General features: G+C 49.0%; 1 protein-coding gene across 1 annotated transcript in view; it reads right to left on the reverse strand.

Moving 5' to 3' along the window:
- The window catches only part of LOC141096185 (sodium-dependent serotonin transporter-like), a 188,615-nt gene that overhangs the window by 90,546 nt on the left and 75,130 nt on the right, over positions 1-22,939 (reverse strand). Inside the window, exon 4 of the mRNA XM_073582648.1 lies at positions 18,186-18,324. Within this exon, the coding sequence (XP_073438749.1) occupies positions 18,186-18,324 (139 nt within the window). The remainder of the gene's footprint in view (positions 1-18,185; positions 18,325-22,939) is intronic.

The following is a 22,939-nucleotide window of genomic DNA, read 5'->3' on the forward strand; positions in this document are numbered from 1 at the left end:
TTTTAATATTTTTAAAAACATTTTTTTTTTCACTTTTTGCATGCTTCAATAGTCTCCATGGGAGACTAGAAGCTGCAGTTGTCTGATCGCTTTTGCTACACACAGGTGATGATTAGATCGCCTTTGTGTAGCAGAAATACTTGCTATGAGCACCAACCACCGGGCGTTGCTCATAGCAATCCTGGAATGACAACCATAGAGGTCTGCTTCAGTCCTCTAGTTGTCATGCCCAAACATCTGTGACCCCTGACCATCATGTGATGGGGTCACCGATGGGCGGGATTTCCGATACTCTTCCAGTAAGTGCGAGTTAAATGCTGCTGTCAGAGAATGACAGTGGCATTTAACTAGTTAACAGCCGCTGGTGGATCACGATTCCACCCACGGCTGTTAGAGGCACATGTCAGCTGTATAGATCACCTGACATGTGCCCGGAAAGGTGTGGGCTCAGCGCCGGAGCGCACATCAAAGGGAGGGATTCCGACGTGGGGTTATTATTACGCCCGACGTCGGAAAGGGGTTAACATTTAACACTGTAATCATAAAACAAAAATCATGCATATAAAAAGGAACGATTTCACACAATCATGGGATCAAGATGCTTGTGAAGCACATAGGAAACATGTAGGGCAATATTTTCTGCAGGGATAGCTGTGGACTGTCCTGATTGGGGTGGAAGTCTAAGGGACCTTATGACCATACAGTACCTTGTTTTCGGGACTTATAGGGCACGCTATTTGAATGCCCCTGGATGATTCCAATGTTATTGGCACCCACATATCCCATCATCCTGATCAAATGAATGGGTGAGATTGTTCCCTTTTTACATATGTGATTTTTCCTTTATTGTCATGACCAAAATGGTCGGTTCAGCAGACGGCACAACAGACACCAACAATGGGATGGGAAAAGGGGGAAGAAGGCACCTCCTAACTCAGCCTGTGCCTATCCCTAACGTCCTATATGGGTCCTACCCCCTGCCTCCATCACATATCTGGTCCCTAGCTGTCACCTCACTAAACCCTGGCTAGTGCACTGGCCATCAAGAATGCTAGCATCACCACTGCAGATAGTAAAAACACAGGGGATAGTGACAAGCGTGAGACAGACAAGGTAAATAATCAAGCATCTTAGCTCCAGGCTCCGCTGCCAAGCTCCACACCGCAGAGGATATGGAAACAGGACCCTGAACTCCCCAGAAGTAGCAGATTCAGCACTGACACCAGAGAGCTGCAACTCCAAGGCTGGCTTACATAGAAAACTCTATTACCAACAGTCAGCTGATGCACCATGTGACTATTTAAAGAATGGTGGGAGTGGTCACCACCCACATCAGCTGACCTAGAAACACAGCAGCTTTAAGCAAGCTGCCAGCAAGGAAAATGACATTAACCCTTCCTGGCACGAAAGCAAAAAAGCAACATTTAAATTAAAGCAGAGCCAGAGCTGTCACAAATCCAAAAATGGATTGTGACAGTACCCCCCTTTCAACGAGGGGCCTCTGGACACTTAACACCGGACCTCACCGTAAATAACGTATGATGAGGATTCCTTAACCCTAGAAGGGTAACTACAGGACAAAGTAACCAAGGGGCATAGACAGGGACATAAACCAGATCAGGCCGGGGTCAAAGCATGAGATAGCACAACATTGCCAAAGGATTAGACAGAACGGATAGTCAGGACGTAGCAAGAGATCAGTAAACCAGACGGTACTGAAAAGGCAGGCAAGAATCACAACGGGGATGGAACCAGATCGGAAACCAAACAAACAGACAGTAGTACTTGCACGAAGCAGAGGCACACCATGGTCAGACACACTCAGCCAAGGGTCAAGTATAAACAACAAAGATTGGTCTCACAGTGAGGCTATAAAAAGCCTCACAGGACCCAGAAAGAGGCCATCTGAGTTAACCCTGCAACAACCTGACCTGAGAACCCAGTAAACCATGACACCTACCCATTCTTCTCCAGTGGAGGCAGATAAGGTGCTACTAGGGAATAGGGGCAGGCTTCAACCATCACCACAAGTAAACCCTGAGTCTTGGTGTCCTCTCAGGAGGAGAGATCAGGGGAGGGTGGCTGTTCCCCCTGAATGTATTGAGGGTATGAGATTGGTGACAAGGGGGAGCACCTCTGTGGTCTGTTCTTCAGGGAAATTACCATCTGTTAGCAAACGTGCCCGTGGAAATTAACGTTCAGATCCGAACCTGTGTGTGAATGAGTATGTGTGGGCATTCACTAATAGCAATAAGTGGAAATATGCATCTGGGACCTGGAGTTCTACGGTGATCAGGTCATATCGGGTGTCGGCCATTCTCAGCCGGGGACTTTACAGATGGAGTTAATCGCAGTGATGCATGTACATGACGTATTCCACAGGTCGTCGCTGGAGATTTGTTGCGCCTCAGGAGCCTATGTTATTTCCGTCACCATCCAGCTGCGTTTGCCGTGGGCCTGAGGATCAGGTGACTGTGAATCCTAGAGGAGTTTTCTTTCAGCTCCTAGCTCTCAGTAGCTTAGGCCACACCCCCAGCAGTCAGGTGCTTCAGGTCCTATCAGGCCTGAAGCAATCTCTCTCTGCTACTGCTTCCTCTGAGAGACCTGTGGCTGGCTCTGCCCCTTGGTAGTCACGTGCTTCAGGTCCTATTTGTTAGGCGTCAGATTCCTGGCACTGCACAGCGGGAACCCAGAGCCAGACATCCTGCGGTCTCCCATTCTCCTCTGACCGCTTGGACTCCTACTCAGCAATCACAGCGAGCCAGGCATTCTCCTCAGACTCGTTCTGTGAGCCTGGATGTTGCTGCCACCTCTGGTACAGCAATGGTAGTGCAACCTGCTTTGCAGGGAACCGCTCCAGAGGCTAAGTCCTCGTGCCGTGCTACTGGGCATGCCTGCAACGTGCTCTCTCAGTGGAGAGCAGGGGTCACATGTGCAGGTCCTGTGTCAGATCTGATTGGTCCTTCCTAAAGTATTGGAAGGTCCCGGAAGCGCATGGCTATAAAAGCCCCGCATGGCGGCTCGGCCATGCGCTAGTGTAGCATATTATTCTGTGTGTGTATGGTGATGGATGCATGGACTGGTGTCTGACTCATTATGAAACCCCTACCCTCTGATATTACGAGTGGTGACTGAGTGTGTATAGTCAGCTCCAGGGTTGGGGCAAGCTACACGCCACTTGCTCCACGCCTACACTAGCGTCCGTCGGCGCCCGGTTCTCGGCGCCGATGCTTGCGGCTTTCTCTGCCGCTGCGCTGTAGTAACAGCAGCTATTGGTGTTCGCGGCTGCGACGCCACACGCAGGCCTCTGTGACGCTAACAGGGCTCGCGCCTTTGCTTTAGTGTTCACCAAGCGACTCTGTGTTTGTACGGAGCCGCTCTTAGCGTTCGGGTGACGTTAACCCGAGCACAGTACCGCACATACTAGGTGCCTCTGCCATTGTTCAGCAGCGGTCTTGTCACCTACCACACGGTGGACCCCGGCGGCGAACGCACCTACTATTATTTATATTTGGTGCATTCCGCCGACCCTAACATTACACTAGCGCCAGGGTCTGGCTGGCAATGGCAGACGTGCAGCAGCTGCAGCGCTACATTCGGCAGCTGGAGAGCAGGTTGGCGGCTATTGAGAGCACCAACTCAGCTGCGAATGCTGCGCTAGCTGCTGCTCAGACAGTCGCCGAGGCTGTCTCACGTGCGCCCACACTTTTGCCCTCGCCGACAATTTCTCGCCACCCGCTCCCCGATAAGTTTTTGGGTGACAGCGCCACCTGTAGGGGATTCGTTAGCCAGTGCTCCATTCAGCTGGAGTTGCTGCTGCACGGTTTCCTACAGAGCGGGCTAGGGTGGGGTTTATTGTCTCCTTGTTGTCTGGCCGGGCATTACAGTGGGTCACGCCATTGTGGGAACGTGATGATCCCGTGGTTCAGGGACCTGCTCAGTTCCTCGCGGCTCTGAAGCAAGTCTTCTTGGGACAACGAGTCACACACGATACGGCTCTCCAACTGTTATCCCTAACACAAGGCTCACTCTCGGTTAGCCATTATGCTGTCTGGTTTCGGACACTGGCTTCCGAATTAGAGTGGCCGGACAAAGTCTTAGTCCCGGTGTTTTGGAGAGGCTTGGCTGAGCATGTCAAGGATGCTCTAGACACTAGGGAGATTCCCACAAGTCTGGAGGAATTGATCGCCGTTTCCACCCGCATCGATCTCCGCTACACGGAGCGCGGGTTGGAACGAGCGCAATCCAGACGTAGGGTTAATTTGGCCCCCACCTTTACCATGCCACTGGAGGACCCCGCACAAGAGCTCTCTTCCTCTGAGCCTATGGAGGTGTCTCGCACCGGCACTAAGCCGCGTCCGATGCGAAGCTCTGTGCGCTGTTATCAGTGCCGACAGTTTGGCCATTCGGCTGGCACATGTCCTCAGCGACCGAAAAGACGACCACGTCCAGTGGTCGTAGGTGGTGGTCAATCCAAAATGGGACCCTTTTCACCCAAACCGGTGTTCCGGGGTACTTTAGATAGTGGGTCCTCCACCTGGGAGGCAGAGGTCACCCTGGATTCCGGAGCCAAGGGGAACTAAGTCCTCGACTTTTGCCCAGAGTCACGCTATCCCTCTGGTGCTACCCTCACAACCTCTGTCCATTAGGGTGGTAAATGGGGCACCGTTATAGTCTCAGGTGACCCATCAGACAGTCCCACTTGGACTCTTTCACCCTCACATCAGGAGACTCTGTCCCTGCTTATCATGCCCAATGGCATCGATCAGGTGTTCCTCGGAGTTCCCTGGCTTTGTTGCCACTCCCCTCACGTTGACTGGGTTTCGGGGAGGATACTGGGCTGGGGCAAGGACTGTGAGGGAAGGTGTCTGAGGGGCAGTGTTCAGGTGGCTTCCACTGAAGTGCCTGCGGATCTCTCCGCGCTCCCCAGGCCCTACCACCAGTACGCGGACGTCTTCTCAAAGAAGTCTGCGGAGACGCTCCCGCCGCACCGTTCCTATGATTGCCCGATCGATCTCCTGCCAGGTACAGAGCCTCCCTGAGGCTGTGTTTATCCGTTATCACTCCCTGAGACGGAGGCTATGTCTCAATATATCCGGGAGAACCTGGCTAGGGGTTTATCAGGAAATCTGTGTCACCGGCTGGTGCAGGGTTCTTCTTCGTACAGATGTCTCAATGCTATCACGGTTAAAAACAAATACCCCCTACCGTTGATCCCGGAGTTATTTGACAGGTTGCGGGGGGCCCAGATCTTTACTAAATTAGATCTGCAGGGGGCATACAACCTAATCCGCATTCGCGAAGGAGACGAATGGAAGACAGCTTTTAATACCAGGGATGGCCATTACGAAAAGCTGGTTATGCCCTTTGGCCTTTGTAATGCACCAGCTGTCTTCCAAGATTTTGTCAACGACGTCTTCCGCGACATGCTCTCTACCTCGGTGGTGGTCGTCTATCTGGATGACATACTCATCTTTTCGCCAGATTTGACCACCCACCGGAGAGACGTCTGCAGGGTCTTCGGGCGAACTCGCTATTCGCCAAGCTGGAGAAGTGCCAGTTTGAGCAAGAGTCCTTGCCATTCCTGGGCTATATCATCTCGGCCCAGGGGCTGGCCATGGATCCTGCCAAACTACAAGCGGTAATGGACTGGCAAGAACCCCATTCCCTCAAAGCGGTGCAGCACTTTTTGGGGTTCGTGAATTACTACCGCCAGTTCATACCACACTTTTCCACACTGTTGGCTCCTTTGGTTGCTCTCACCAAGAAAGGAGCTAACCCCAATGCTTGGTCGGAACAGGTCTCCAAAGCCTTCTCGGCTATAAAATCGCATTTTGCTGGCGCTCCCATATTACATAGTCCCGATGTGGATAAGCCGTTTATCCTTGAGGTAGACGCTTGTTCCGTCGGTGCAGGAGCAGTCCTTTATCAAAAGGATGCTCAAGGTCGAAAGCATCCCTGCTTCTTCTATTCCAAGACCTTCTCACCGGCGGAGAAAAATTACTCCATCGGCGACAGGGAGCTGCAAGCCATGAAGTTGGCTTTTTCCGAGTGGAGACATCTCCTGGAAGGAGCCCGGTTCCCCTTTCAGGTATATACAGACCATAAAAACCTGGTCTACCTACAGACGGCCCAACGCCTGAATTCCCGTCAGGCCAGGTGGTCGCTCTTCTTTTCCCGATTCCGCTTCACCCTGCATTACCTCTCTGGAGAGAGGAACGTCCGTGCGGATGCTCTCTCACGCTCGGTGGTTTCAGCGGAAGGAGAAGCTGAGCCTCGGTTAATTCTCCCGCCGGAGAGTTTTACGACCGTGGCTCCAGTCGCTCTCGAATCAGTACCACCGGGCAAGACCTTGGTGCCTCCTCAGCTACGGCCGGAGGTCCTCGCCTGGGCACATGCCTCCAGGGTGGGTGGCCATTTTGGCAATAAACGAACCACCGAACTCCTGGCAAGGTCATATTGGTGGCCACATATGGCTCAAGATGTCAAGGAATACGTGCAAGCATGCGTCTCGTGTGCTCGGAACAGACCCTCTAGACAGAGGCCGGCGGGGTTGTTGTTTCCCCTGCCAGTGGCGGATAGACCATGGGAGATGGTTGGCATGGATTTCATAGTTGGCCTGCCCAAGTCTGGTGGCAGTACGGTCATCTGGGTGGTCACCGACCATTTTTCCAAAATGGTGCATCTGGTGCCACTCGCACGCCTGCCTTCCGCTCGAGGTCTGGCCACCTTGTTCATTAAGCACGTATTCCGTTTACATGGCATGCCAGACAAAATCGTGAGTGACCGAGGTCCTCAGTTTGCGTCTCGGTTTTGGAGGGAGCTCTGCAGTTTACTTAGTATCGAGCTAAATCTATCCGCCTATCATCCCGAGACGAATGGCTTGGTCGAGAGAGCCAATCAGACCTTGGTCACCTATTTACGGCATTTTGTCTCTGCCAGGCAGGATGACTGGGCATCCTTGCTACCTTGTGCTGAATTTGCCCTAAACAATGCGGTGGCTGATTCCACTGGTCAGACGCCCTTTCTCCTAAACTATGGTCAACATCCACGTGTCACTGTCCCGATGCCAGTGTCCTCCACTGACTTCAGGGTGGCAGACTGGGCAGTGGAGGCCCGGGACATTTGGGATCGCACTCAGGATGCTATCCGGGCATCTAAAGAAAGGATGAGGGCGTCCGCCGACATGCATCGGCGGCCCGCGCCAAGCTTCTCCCCTGGCGACATGGTATGGCTCTCTACCCGAAATATTAAACTGCGGGTCGAGTCTCCCAAGTTCGCACCGCGATACATTGGACCATTCAAGGTCCTCGAGCGACTTAGCTCAGTGGTCTACCACCTGGCTCTTCCTCCACATTTGGCCATTTCGGCCGTGTTCCACGTGTCCCTCCTCAAACCAGTTCACATGATCCGGTTTTCTGAGTCATCTGCCAGGTCATCAGACTTATCGTCTGACGAGTTTGAGGTTAACGCCATCGTGGGGCGCAGGTTTGTCCGTGGCAAAAAATTTTATTTGGTGGACTGGAAGGGTCATGGTCCCGAGGCTCGGACCTGGTGGAAAACATTCATGCACCGCTCCTGATCGCGGCCTTTGAGCGCAGTGGGGCTCAGAGGGGGGGACCCTAGGGGGGGGACCCTAGGGGGGGTAATGTTAGGCGTTGGATTCCTGGCACTGCACAGCGGGAACCCAGAGCCAGACATCCTGCGGTCTCCCATTCTCCTCCGACCACTCGGACTCTTGCTCAGCAATCACGGCGAGCCAGGCATTCTCCTTAGACTCGTTCTGTGAGCCTGGATGTTGCTGCCACCTCCAGTGCAGCAATGGTAGCGCAACCTGCTTTGCAGGCAAAGTCCTCGTGCCGTGCTACTGGGCATGCCCGCAACGTGCTCTCTCAGTGGAGAGCAGGGGTCACATGTGCAGGTCCTGTGTCGGATCTGATTGGTCCTTCCTAAAGTATTGGAAGGTCCCGGAAGTGCATAGCTATAAAAGCCCCGCATGGCGGCTCGGCCATGCGCTAGTGTAGCATATTATTCTGTGTGTGTATGGTGATGGATGCATGGACTGGTGTCTGACTCATTATGAAACCCCTACCCTCTGATATTACGAGTGGTGACTGAGTGTGTATAGTCAGCTCCAGGGTTGGGGCAAGCTACACGCCACTTGCTCCACGCCTACACTAGCGTCCGTCGGCGCCCGGTTCTCGGCGCCGACGCTTGCGGCTTTCTCTGCCGCTGCGCTGTAGTAACAGCAACTATTGGTGTTCGCGGCTGCGACGCCACACTCAGGCCTCTGTGACGCTAACAGGGCCCGCGCCTTTGCTTTAGTGTTCGCCAAGCGACTCTGTGTTTGTACGGAGCCGCTCTTAGCGTTCGGGTGACGTTAACCCGAGCGCAGTACCGCACCTACTAGGTGCCTCTGCCATTGTTCAACAGCGGTCTTGTCACCTACGCACGGTGGACCCCGGGCGGCGAACGCACCTACTATTGTTTATATTTGGTGCATTCCGCCGACCCTAACACTATTTGTCTGAAGCAAGCATCTTCACCGCTGCTGCCCCGCTCCACAGGTATCTTTGAGCACAGTTTGTTTTACTCAGGACACGCACACTGGCTCAGTAAGCAAGTGCAGTGCGGTGTTCCTGACAGTAGGTTTCAGGGCGGCAGAGACAGTAGCTCCTAGGCAACAGTCTTTTCAAGACTGGTTCCAACTCACCACTTCCCTGGACTGCCTATCTATGACTGGATTGTGTCTCTTCAGCTATGGAAGACCTAAGATGATGGGCAGGGGCTGACATACCGCATGTGCAGCCGGTGCGGCTGCACCAGGGACCAGAGGTAGAGGGGGGTCCTGAAGGATGGCTAACACTGAGGGCAATCTGGCCTGTTTATCCAGCCCCGAGGCTCCAGAGGCCCCCTGGCCAGATTGCCCTCATGTGCGGCGGGCAGGGAGCACTGCCAGCAGTGGAGCGGAGCTGCAGAGATCCGTTCTCTTCTTCCTGCCCACGCTTCCTGTCTTACACAGCAGCGCGGCTGGATGACATAATCATTCAGTGTGGCTGTATCAGAGAGAAAACTACCGGCGACTAAGATGCTGCAGCTGTGGGGGAGTGTGCAGAGGGGTGAGTGGTGTGTGTGCCTGTCTGTCTGCCTGCCTGTATGTGTGTGTCTGTATATGTCTTTGTGTGAGTGTGTGCTGCGGCTGCCGGCGAACATGCAGAGAGGTAACTGGTGCTGTGTGTCTGTGTGTGTTGTGTGTGTGTGTAGGTATTGGAGAGGGCAATGATGGGCGTGATTGAAAGGGCAATGATGGGAGTGGTGGGGGGAAAGCATTGATAGAGGTGGTGAAAAGGGCAATGATGGGGCTTATGGGGGAGAAGGCAATGATGGAGGTGGTGAATAGGACAGCGATGTGGGTGGTTGGGGAGAAAGCAATGCTTGAGGTGGTGGAAAGGGCACTGATGGGGTGGTGGAAAGGGCAATGATGGGGGTGGAGGGGGAGAACAATTATGAAGGTGGTACAGAGGGTAATAGTGGAGGTGGTGAAGAAGGCAATGATGGAGTTGGTGGAAAGGGCAATGATGGGGGTGGTGGAAAGGGTAATGGTGGAGGTGGTGGAGAGGGTAATGATGAAGGTGGTGGAGAGGGCAATGATGAAGGTGGTGGAGAGGGCAATGATTGAGGTGGGGAGAAGGCAATGATGTGAGTGGTGGAGAGGGCAATGATGGGGGTGCTGGAGAAAGCAATGATGGGGTAGTGGAGAAAGCAATGATGTTGGTGATGGAGAAGGCAATGATGGAGGTGGGGGGGGAAATGAGGGATGTTGGAGATTGGGATGGGAGGAAGAGGGATTTATAATGGACTTACAAACAGGGGGAGATGGAGGAAAATGTTACACATGGATGTAAAATGAATTGGGTGGTGGAGGATGCTAAGTCCCTGATAGAGTCCTCCCCATCTCACAATTCATTGTGATGCTATCAGGGACTTAAAATGTATTGGAGAGTGGAAGAGGAGGGGGTACAGTGCATAGGACCCTTTATAATGAATCGAAAGGTGGGAGAAGAGGCTGCCAGGGACTTCTAATGAATTGGGAGGTGGCAGAGGATGCTCAGTACCTGATAGCATCATAATGTACTTATCAAGTACTTATAGTAAATGATGGGGACACAGTACAGGGACTATGGCTATGTGCACACGATCAGGATTTGCAGGAGAAAATTCTGTTGCATATCCTAATGTGTTAGCAGGAAGAAAGTTGAGTAAAAATTATTTATTTTCCACATTTTTTCCATGCTTTTGTTATGTATCTTTCCGCATTAGTACGGGAGAATTTTGCTGCAAGAATTGAGATTATGCAGATTTTAATGTGCTGCAAATCTGCACAGAAAAAATAAGCAGCATGTGCATGAGACTTCAGGGATCTCATTCACTTTTCCTGTACTGCAAAACCTTGCGTAGTTTCCGTGCGCACATAGCCTTGCAGGTAATTGGGGATTCGGTGTACAGGGATAGGACGACTTGTTGCAATTGAAGTAAACATGAATGCGGCCAAGTACAGAGATATCCTGGATGAAAACCTCTTCCAGAGTACTCTGGACCTCAAACTTGGCTGAAGGTTCACCTTCCAACAAGACAATGTCCCTAAGAACACTGCTAAAATAACAAATGCGTGGCTTCAGAACAACTCTGTGACCATTCTTGACTGGCCCAGCCAGACCCCTGACCTAAACCCAATTGAGCATCTCTGGAGAGACCTGAAAATGGCTGTCCACCAATGTTCACCATTCAACCTGATGGAACTTGTACCCCAAATCCAGGTGTGAAAACTTGTTGCATCATTCCCAAGAAGACTCATGGCTGTACTAGCTCAAAAGAGTGCTTCTACTCAATACTTAGCAAAGGGTCTGAATACTTATGACCATGTGATATCAGTTTTTCTTTTTTAATAAATTTGCAAAAATTTCTACATTTCTGTTTTTGTTTTCAATCAAGATGGGGTGCAGAGTTTACATTAATGAGAAAAAAAATGAACTTACCAAATGGCTGCAATAAAACAAAGAGTGAAAAATTTAAAGGGGTCAGAATACTTTCCATACCCACTGTATGTCTCTCCCTGAGGTGTCTATCCACACAGAATGCAAGGGCCATGGCGCCTTCCAACAACCCGTGTGTAGCATACTGCACCAGAGTATCCTGAAGCCTAGCTGTCAGACCCTGACAAAAAAGGCTCCTAAAAGCAGGGTCATTACACTGCGTGTCAGTGGCCCATATCCGAAACTCTGAGCAGTACTCCTCAGCCGGCCTGCTTGATCTTACGGAGTTGAGACTCAAAAAACTCATCCACTGACCGCAAAGATTGGTGAATTGGTCAGCAGGAAGAAGGCCCAGGTTTGGAGATCACCCTTGAGAAGGGAGACTATAACCCCCACACGCTGTTCCTCACTCTCTGAAGAACGAGGGCGAAGCCTGAAATATAACTTACAGGCTTCTTTAAAGACCAAAAATGTATCTCTCCCTCCAGAGAACCTGTCAGGGAGAGATATCTTGGGTTCCGGTTGAGCCAAGACATTAGCCGAGACCCTGAACTCAGACACCTGCTGAAGCTGCTGTACCACCTGAGACCGCAGCTCCATTAACTCATCTGTCAGGGTCTGGATCAGGCGAGCCAAAGCCTCTGCTTGTGCCATAGGTTCACCAGAAAAAAAGTATGGTTGGTAATAATGTCATGACCACAAGGGTTGGTGCAGCGGATGGCACAACAAACACTAACAACGGGATGGGAAAAGGAGGAAGAAAACCCTAATAGTAGGGAACGAGGGATGTGACATCTCCTAATTCAGCCTGTGCCTATCCCTAAGCTCCCCTAATGCCCTATGTGGGTCCTTCCCCCGCCGCCGTCACATACCTGGTCCCTAGCTGTCACCTCACTAAACCCTGCAGGTGCACTGGCCATCAAGGATGCTAGACTCACCACTGCAGATAGTACAAACACAGGGGATAGTGACAAGTGCGAGACAGAGAAGGTAAATAATCAAGCAACTTAGCTCCAGGCTCTGCTGCCAAGCTCCACACAGCAGAGGATTCGGAAACAGGACCCTGACCTCCACAGAAGTAGCAGATTCAGCGCAGACACCAGAGAGCTGCAACTCCAAGGCTGGCATACATAGAAAACTCTATTACCAACAGTCAGCTGATGTGTCATGTGACTACTTAAAGGATGGTGGGAGTGTTCACCACCTACAATAGCTGACCTGGCAACACAGAAGCTTCCAGCAAGGAAACTGACATTAACCCTTGCTGGCAAAAAACAACGTAAAACCAGCGCTGTCACGAATCCAAAAATGGATCGTGACATTTCTGATAACTACTAGATGTGTGCCCGATGCTATCACATTGGGAGGGCAGTAACATCATGATGGGGGCAGCTTTGTGGCGCTGGAGGTGGTGTTTTGCGGCCTGTGCTGGAGATGGTGTGCGGCGCCACCAGAGGGTGGCCGCACCCAATCTCCAGCACAGGACTCAAGCCACGGTCTTTCCTGCCGGCTGTGGCTGCACGGAGGTGAGTGGGCAAGAAGCGGCGGTATCCGGCGTGTGTAGTCAGGCAGTGGGTCCTGGCGGGGGTCCGGCGGCGGCATCCCTCTCATTACTCCCCCTCATTACACTCTCTCATTACACCCCCTCATTATACCCCCTTCATTACACCCCTCTCGTTATATCCCCTCGTCACACCCCTTTCACAGCCTCGTGATCGCAGCGCCGGTCTGGATCCGAGCGGCAGCTGGGATCTGAGCGGCTGGGATTCAAGCGGCGGCCAGGCCAGGATAGCAGCGGCTGTTGGGATCGCAGCGGTGGCTGTTGTGAACTCCCTTGCTCGGATTTCTGAGCCAAAGCTCCCTATGCTCCCTCTGGTGGTTACTGAGAGTAGTGGAACTGGCCAGGTGGATGGAGGTTCTCCACCTGATGATGATAACTGGGAATCTGGGATTGCTGGCTGGGAGCATATAATGGAGCTGGCTGCTCTTGAAGGTTGCTGGTGATTTTTTCCCCAGTGTGCATTTGGAGCTCTTTGTCCCCTGCCTGATCTGCATGTTCAGCTAAGTGATTCTTTTGCTAATCCTTTGCATCTAATCTGGTTGTGTCTTTTTTTTGCTTTCTGTTTTGCTGCTAGGGTTCAGCGTGCTCCCTGCTGGGGGCAGCGCTGGGCCCTGCTTCATATGTTACAGCTTGTTCAGTCCCCTGTTATGTTAGTATCTTTTTGCTTGCTGCCAGTTTATACCAGAGTGCTGATCTAGCGGGGGTGAGATCGTGTGATCTCAGGTTTTTTGTATGTCAGAAGTGTTGGACTTTGTCAGGGTTTTGTGCGTGATTGCAGACAGTATCTTTTTCTGTCCTGTCCTGTCTAGACAGGTTGGGCCCCACCATTTGCTCAGTCTGTTCTCTGCCTGTGTTTGTGTCTCATCTTGTCTCACCGACAATATATGTTTGGGGGCTGTCTGTTTCTTTGGGGATCTGCTCCGGGGCAGTTTAGATTTCATCTTTCTGTCTTTAGGCTTAATTAGTCCTCCGGCTGTGATGACGCATCTAGGGCATCGTAGGAACGCTCCACGTCTACTGCTAGTTGTGCGGATAGGATCAGGGGTCTGCAATCCGCTTAGTTACCAACCTCTCTGGTCTTCTAGTGGCTTAGCCTGTTCCTGCCATCCTCCTCAGTGACCCATTCATAACAGGTGGCCTGGATCCGAGCGGCAGCTGGGATCCCAGCGGCGGTTGGGATCGTAGTCGTGACCTGGATCCGAGCGGCAGCTGGGATCCCAATGGCAGTCAGGATCGCAGCGGCTTTCGGGATCGCAGCAGCGACCTGGATTCGAGAGGCCGCTGGCATCCCAGCGGCTGTCGGGATTGCAGTGGCGTTCGGGATTTCAGCGGTGGCCTGGATCCGAGCGGCGGTCGGGATCGCAGCAGCTGTCGGGTTCGCAGCTGCGTCCTGGATCCGAGCGGCATCACTTGGGTGTTCCAAAATAGAGGTCAGCGTACTTCCGGTGCGGCGCAGTGGATTGTGGGATTCGGGGACATCCAGACAGAAGTGGATGACAGACAGTTTAAGGAAATTATATATATAGATGTTATATGTTAACGATATTAACAGATGTGGTGTTAACCAACATCTGTTAGCTGCCATCAGGATATTATAATTCCTGTGTCTTGTTAGGTGGGGTTTGGGTTCTGGATGAAGTTCAGGTACAGTTTTGGTACCAGAACCAAACTTTGGAATAAAGTTCAGGTCGGGTACCAGAACCCAAACTTCCATGGGTATGCTCATCCCTAGTTGCTTGGTGTAGTTTTGATAAAATCACTGTTTTATCAGCAGCAGATTATCATTAGAGGACTAGTAAACCTGCTGCCAGGTAGTCAGGCATATTCATAAGCTCTATATAACCCCGCCCTCATCACTGATTGGCAGCTTTCTGTATACACTGTGCATGGGCAGAAATCTGCCAATCAGTGCTGTGGGCGGGGTCACAGAGCTCAGCATTCAGAGCAGGGGTGGGATTCGGCCGGTTCTCCCTGGATCAATGGAACCACTTGTTAAAAAAGCAGCCGGTTCCCCTAACCAGGGAGATTCAGAGACGTGATCCGGTACTTGCTATTAACTTCTCTCAGTCTCCGCCCCTCCTGCCCCCAGCGCCGACTTCCCACGCCACCACATTGAAGGAGGCAATGATGGAGGAGAGAGCGTCAGCTGATGCTCCCTCTCCCATCATTCCCCACTCTGCCTCTGACACAGCGGGTGCGCGATGACGTCATCTCACACTCACTGTGTGCCAGGCAGTGCAGGAGACAGAAGGCAGGAGCAGCGCGGGCACTAGGAGAGGTGAGGAGTGTGTTTTTTTAATCAGTGTGAGTACTTGAGTATGGGGCCATTCTGGGGGCTATATACCATGCCGGGCTGTATTCCATGCTGGGCTGTATACCATGCCGGGATGTATACCATGTTGGGCTGTATACCATGCTAGGCTATATACCATGGTGGACTGTATATCATGGTGGGCTGTATACCATGCTGGGCTGTATACCATGGGGGGGCTGTATACCATGGGGGGCTGTATACCATGCTGGGCTATATACCATGGTGGGGCTGGGCTATATGCCATGGTGGGGCTGGGCTATATGCCATGGTGGGGCTGGGCTATATACTATGCGGCTGTGTTATATACCATGGGGGGTACATTTTACATTATATTCTATGGGGGAGGCTGTGTTATATAATATGGGGGGCACATTATATTCTATGGGGAGGTGGGCTGTATTATATTCTATTTGGGTCTACATTATATTCTGTGGGGGGGCTGTATTATTTTTATTATATTCTATGGGGGGTGATTGCATCATACTTTATGAGGGGGCTACATTATACTATATGAGGAAGCTACATTGTATTCTATGGGGGCTGCATTATATTCTATGGGGGCTAGATTATATTGTATGGGGGCTTCATTATACTATGAAGGGGCTACATTATATTCTATGGGGGCTGCATTATACTATATGAGGAGGGCTACATTGTATTCTATGGAGGGGCTACATTATAGTATATAAGGGGCTGCATTATATCCCATGAGGGGGTTGCCATATATTCTATGGAGGGGCTGCATTATATTCTATGGGGGGTTACATTATATTCTGTGGTGTGGCTGCATTATACTCTGGGGTAGCTGCATTATTCTCTAAGGGGTGGCTGTATTATTCTATAAGAGAAAGGCTGCATTATATTCTATGGATTATATTCTGCATTATATTCTATTCTATATATATTATATTGTATGGTGGGGCTGCATTATACTCTGTAGGGTGGTTGCATTATGCTCTATGGGGTGGCTGCATTATACTATATGTGAGCTGCATTATACTGTATCGAGGACTATGGTAAATACAGTATATGAAGAACTATGGGGTGCATTATACTATGGGAAGTGAATTGTTCTACATGGATGACTATGGTGGTGCATTATACTATATGTAGAACTATGAGGAGTGTATTATACTATATGGAGGACTGAGCAGTATATTTTAATATATGGAGGGCTATGAGGAGTGTATTATACTATATGGAGGACTATGGGGAGTGTATTATACTATATTGAGGACTGAGGAGTGTATTATAGTATATGGAGGACTATGGGGCAAATTATATTATATGGAGGACTATGGGGTGTAAACTGTAGATATGCTGCTGATAACATGATACTGTATGGTGATCTGTTAGTGATCCATTAGTGATCGTTCTGTCCCCATCAGTCTTTCTCAGATGGTGGAAAAAGTCCCGGAAACAAGTGTTGAATGACTTCAATAAATGCTTCTGTATGATGTGCAATATGTTAGCATTTGGGGCCCCATTTTAAACTTTGCTTAGGGCCCCACTTTGCCTAAAACCAGCCCTGCTCCTCTCATGTTGTCCGCATCAGTACTGACTACTCCGCCCACGGCCCACACACAAGTCTGGACGTGACGGTGACGTCCCTTAAACTAGCATAACCACGCCTTCTAGCCTGGCAGAGCTGGATGGTTATGGACCTCACCGGTTACATCATCAATGTGCGCCGTTGGATTGCGTGCATCCTCTTCCCAGTGCAAGGATAGGCCTGCTGGGCCATAGCTAGGCTGAGGTGATCAGGAGAGCAGAGCACGGGTCACCTCACCTGTCACCAGTGTCACAGACTCACAGTGTATGTGTCAGTGTGTCTACCGGTGTAGACAGGGTCACTGCAGTCATGGATGCGGCTCCTCCTGTGTATATAGTGTATTTATATACTGGACTGGTGACAATCTGTAGTCATGTAAAGTCAATGAGAGCTCAGCTTTTATTTTCCCAGTGTGGATTTGGAGATGAGAGCTGCTCTCTGACTGGTTGTGTGGTCAGTGATGCTTGTGGCCTCCTGTCCTTCCTTACAGAGCAGGTTGTCATACCAAATCATGATAAACAAAATTTTATTTGGTTCTCACTCTCATTAGCGCAGCATTGGCATGTGACGGATGGCGAGAATGGATCAGAGCGTTATCAGTGACACATTAAGCCGCATTTTTAATTTACCTGCTGATCAGACGCCGATCATTCCCCATAAATGTCTTCAAATCCCCCACACCTGTGTCCAGCAGCCGTGTATAGTCCCAGGGGTGTGATTCGGTTGGTTCTCCCCGGTTTGATGGAACCGCTTGTGAAAGAGCAGCCGTTTCCCCGAACAGGGGAGATCCAGAGCCGCGATCCGGTTCAGTGTATACTCTCTCTTTTCATGCTGGCCGCATTGTTTTTGTCTGCTGCTCCTGCTCCTGCCACTGATACACCTGTGGCAGGAGTCTGGACAGCCAGGAGGGGGCGTTGCTGGGGAGTTCCCTGTGCCACACTGTCCTGCTCTGTGCTGTGCCATGTACTTGGGGGGCGCTGTGCGCCTATACCCTGCACTGTGCCAGCTGCCAGGCAGGACCCCAAACTTCACCCGAGCCAGGAGTCGACCCCCCATGCGGATGAGCCCCCAAACCTCGCACTGCTACTGGTGCTGCTTCCACAGTGGCCACATGATGGTCGCTGCTATTACTGCGCGGTGGGAGCTCCTAGCTGGCCAGACTCCTGTCCCAGGTGTATCAATGGCAGGAGCAGCAGACAAAAAGTGCTGCGGCCATCATGAGAAGAGAGAGTAGTCACTGAACCGGATCGCGGCTCTGGATCTCCCTGGTTCGGGGAACCGGCTGCTTTTTTAACAAGTGGTTCCATTGAACCGGGAACAACCGGCCGAATCCCACCCCTGGTTCTGATCTCATTCCAATTTATTTTTTTTCAACTGTTTTACTGCGCCTCTACTTGTATATGTTTGAGGAAAAGGTGTGTGTAAATGGGTGTGGCTTAAAAATGGGTGTGGTTTTGCTACACACAAACACAGAACCTGTTGTTAAAAATTTGAATCCCACCCCTGATTCAGAGAACTGGTAGATCTGATTCAGATGAAACTGATTTTTATCAAAATGACCACAAGCAGCCCAGTAAGTGACACATAGCTGGAATCAAGGTCTCTGTCCCTACATTATGCTGCTCTCAAATGGGGTAGAAAAACCTGGTGACAGATTCCCTTTAAAAGAAAATGTTCCTTGTACACACAAACAAAGGTTTTGTAGAAGTATATAATACACCTTACCTTTCCAGATGTTTTCACACCCTTCCACAAACTGAAGTAAACAATAGTAAAAATGAGAAACAGACAGAGAAGAAGCTGCCACCGCATCCCTCCAACGTGATCTAAACCATCTGCTTCATGGATGCCCAAAACGTGCCTCCTGCAACAACACAATGATACACAATAAGTAAGCCACACACCACTACACAATTACAAATTTGGCTTTTTTCTTGTGTTTTAGCTACTAATATATAAAATAATAGAGTGAGACATGGCATTTTTGCTCTATTTTAATGGATACACACATGTTCAGTTTGATCATTTTTGAGCACTCATAATAACAAGATCAATTATAAAATTATTTGCCAAAATAATATGTATAGAGGCCACAATTGATAAATGAGATTTCCCCTCATAGTCCTGTTTATACTCCGTATCTCCAGGGGCACAGCCAGCTCCAGCTCCTATTACTCTGTGGTGTGGACTGCGCTCCCTTAAACTCATGTTCTGAAAGGAGAAATACAAGGCACACAATACTTTATGAGAATCTGCAATCTGTATGGATAGATCAGCCATAGCACCAAACCATAATACATACAATTACTAAATATCAGATAAAAACCGCCATACTTTTACTAAATAACTTCACCATATGGAAACTGGACTGTGCCATCATACTGGTAGTAAATTACACCACTTATGACAGGATAACATCCCCATTCTATGAAATGAATAATACTACTCTACATTGACAGAGTAATACCATTGGATCATGACTGGAAAATACCACCTGTGATGTACCAACTAGTGGTATCGTGAGAGACAGGTATGTATCGCACAGACAGGACAGGTTGCTGGGTCTTGTGGTCACACAAACCTGTATATTTGAAAAGGGCGGGATTTAAGGGTTAACCGGAAAGTGATGGGTTGGTCTGGTTAACCACATACCTCCCAGGGGGTGTGCTCCTGTGAGGTCAGAAAGTTCCTAGATGCTTCCTGGTTGTAGCAGTTGGAGAGAGAGTAGGCCATGTGCTCTGGAGCTGGGTGTGGAGCTCCTGAAAGTCCAGGAAGCTACTGAGGGTCTGGACTGGGGACAGGACCCATGTGAAGCCAGTCTGTGAAGCCTGCAAATCTGTTAAGCAGGTAACCCAGACCATAGGGAAGGGTGTGAACTGACGGGTGTCAGTTATTGAACTGTGCAGACATAACCGGAGTTGAAATGGATTAATAGGGCAGATAAATTTCTGTACAGCGGGCAGATGTATCCACTGAAGAGAATGTATGGTATGTCAGGGCTGTGATGTTTTCATTTCCTACAGTGGTTTATGATTGTGAAATAAACCAGAACTGGACTTACTGAAATGAAGAAATGGTTGCTGTATGTTTGAATATCCCTGCCAAGTGACAGTTCCCCAACCCGCTTAGTGATCGCTACGTCACACACCATACAGAAAATAAATACCACCATCATACATCAACTGGATAACACCACAATACAGTGAATTGGATAATACCACGATGTAGGTACCGAATACCACTAACACACTGTTGCGGATCAAAAAAATTACAGGATCACCAAAATGAGCACATATTGTCCGTGAATATTACCATCATACAGAGACATTTACCATCACAATTTATCATCACTCTGCAGGCTGAACTAATTAAAAGAATAGTAAACAGACACAAATACTGAAGCCCTGTGAAGTGAGGCTACCAAGCGACAGAGGTGATGCAGCAGCTTCATAAACGTCACGGCGGATTTTAGCTGCTTAATTAGAAATTGATTGCATATTGATTACATATTGTTGATGGCTGCGCGGATTCTGCACACTTACACAGTCAATAAGAATAAGCATTGTGAAAAGAGATTGTAGTACTAGAGCTGAAGGATGCTGCAAATTTTATAAAGCTGCAGCAACGCACCTGCACCTCAGCCACTCAATCGCCATGCACCAACTGCTTTGTAGGACCCAGCCAGAGACAGAAAAAGCATTTACATCTAGTGACTCATTATCTGGCAGTGTGAAAGACTGGAGTCAAGACACTCTGTCATAAGGTTGAGTGTAAGGCCAAATTCAGACGTCCGAACATCATGATCCAGGTATGGACCGCAAAGTACACACTGGCCATGGGTCTACTGACCAGGCCCATATAAGCCTATATTATTTGGACTATAATATAACTAAGTCTGAATTTGAGATACTCCAAAAATGGTCTAAAAGTCAACACTTCAGAAAATTATGGAAAAATAAATATATATTTTTTTAATCTAGTAAAATATATATAAAAAAACCCTAATGCATATTTTCTATTGCCATAGTCACACTGACTCACAGAATAATGGGTAAATTTTTATCACACAGTGAATAAGGTTCTTTTTTATTTTCAATATTTCATATCCAAGAATTTATTTTTCAGATTTTCAGAATTGAAACCACAACTTGTTCCGCCAAAGAAACAAGCCCTTGGCTGTGTTGGTGGAAAAAAAGAAAAATAGCCATGAGGGAAGAGGGTAATATGTCATCACATATGCATCTTACCTCTCGCCTTAGTGTTATACAGCTCAATTATTGATTTAATTACTGTTTAATTTTCCTTTTACTTTGTTTGATACTTAGTTGTTATTTGTAATCTTTTATTGTAACTTTTCTTTTAAATTCTTAAGTAAAATAGTAATTGATCACTCAGTTAATGCAAATCATTTATTTTATCCATAACAATCTTACAAATTATAAACCCATATAAAGAAAAAGCTCCAAATATACATTTCAAACACATAGGGTTTAGTCCCAAAGTTATGCCTCATACAGTAACCAAAGCAGCGACTCTAATAGAATATGTAAAACTGGAGGAAAGGAGTCAAGCAAATATTATATTACATATAAATTTTATTAGTCCATAAAAAGACACATGTGAGATACAGGACATGTAATATGAAGTGGAATGATCAAAGGGTAAATTGACCTGGAACAGAGATAAAGTCCTGCGACAGGTACAGTGTAAATGGCCAAACATAGCAATGACATTAGGGTACGTAAATGTGTCATGTGTATAGTAACTTAATTGTTATGTATATTAAGGTGTACAAAAATGACGCAGACCGCAGACCACCGCAAACCTAAGATAACCAAATAATCTCATGTAAATGCTGGCATGTTGTCATGCATACAGTCACTGCAGGGGTAGTTATCCCCATGAAGAAAGGGTACTGTTTTGTTACAATCTAAATAAGAGTTGCCCAAGGTAAAAGCAGCTGGCTGTAAACATCACTGCCACAATGATGAAGTGCACTTGCAAAGGAGAACTGCGGTGTGCTGCAGACCTGACACGTCAAATTAACACTAATATAACGAGTAATATATTACACTATGCCCACACACTACTAAAAAATCAACACATACCCATCATGTCCAAAGCCTGTCGCAGGTCAGAAGCCCCAATTATAAACCCATTACAATATACCCTGAGATCCTTAGGCTGTGTGCACACGCTGCGGATTAGGTGCGGATTCATCCGCGCGGATTTTGTAAAATCCGCAGGTGAAACCGCAGGTCAAAAGACCTGCGGTTTTACCTGCGGATTGCTCTGCGGTTTTGCCCTGCGGTTTTCCCATCTCCTCAAATGGAGGAGATGGCAAACCGCAGGAGAATCCGCAGAAAGAGTTGACATGTCAATTCTTTCTGCGGATTGAAAACCGCAGATATTCCGCACCGTCTGCATTGCGGTTTTTGATTCCCATAGGGAATCATGGTACTGTACACCGCAGCAAAAACTGCTGCGGGTCCGCAGCGGCCAAAACCGCTGCGGAACCGCAGCAAAATCCGCAGCGTGTGCACACAGCCTTATAAAGCTCTTTGATCTTGCCCATGTGAAGCGATGGCCGGGGGACCACCACAATGCAGGGAGACTACGGTACACAAGATGAGGTGCAAACAACAAAGGGTTAATTTATTTACAGGCAAGGAATGCAGTGATAGGAAGGTGTAAACAGGGGTATGCAATGACATAAAACAATTTACAAAAGTGATATTCTCTAGCTGGGCAGGTAAATGGCACGGTGCACCAACTATTACAGATCAGTGTATTTTTCAAAATGCAAAACAATGCAATAAAGTACAGTATGCTGCTACTCTAACTATAGTCTAACTGGCCACTGCTACACCGGTAGCACGGCTACCGTGCTCTGTCTATTGCAGCCTATCCTAAGCCCTAAACATGTGCGCACACAGGGTTAACACTGACATTAAAGTTGGTCTCTCAGTTCCTTCCCGGGGGCCCCCTGCAGTTCTCTGCAAGATGATGCAACGTCTTCCCTGGAAGCTCTGTGCAACGTGGTCTTGTCCTTGTGTGAAGATTCCGAGCCTGTTCCTAGGAACGGTGGATTCCCTGCTCTGGATTCCTTCCTTGTATATCTTCGTGGCTCCTCACAGCAACACAGGAAAACCACCTTTGTTATCCCCAGAAGGGTCTACACAATCCCACAAGTTCAGTCAGTTAGAAGCTGCACGTTTTCTCCTCACAGCTCAGAACACTCACAGGAAAAACAGCCCCTCCCCTCTCATAGCTGGCAGAACAAACCAAACCAGTCTTATTGCAGGGAAGATCCGAATGTCCCATTGCTCTAGCCACAGGGGTTCTGTCTCTTAAAGTGGGACTTTGTCTCTACTGTCCATAGCAATGCCACCCCCTTACACATGTTGTAGAGGTTAGAGTCTGACTGATTAATTGAGCCTGTGGAAAGGAGTCTTTTATAAAGGGGACTATGTAAGACA

This window comes from Dendrobates tinctorius, unplaced genomic scaffold (assembly GCF_039654945.1).
Source record: "Dendrobates tinctorius isolate UK_male_01 unplaced genomic scaffold, ASM3965494v1 ptg000073l, whole genome shotgun sequence".
Classification (NCBI taxonomy): Eukaryota; Metazoa; Chordata; class Amphibia; order Anura; family Dendrobatidae; genus Dendrobates; species Dendrobates tinctorius.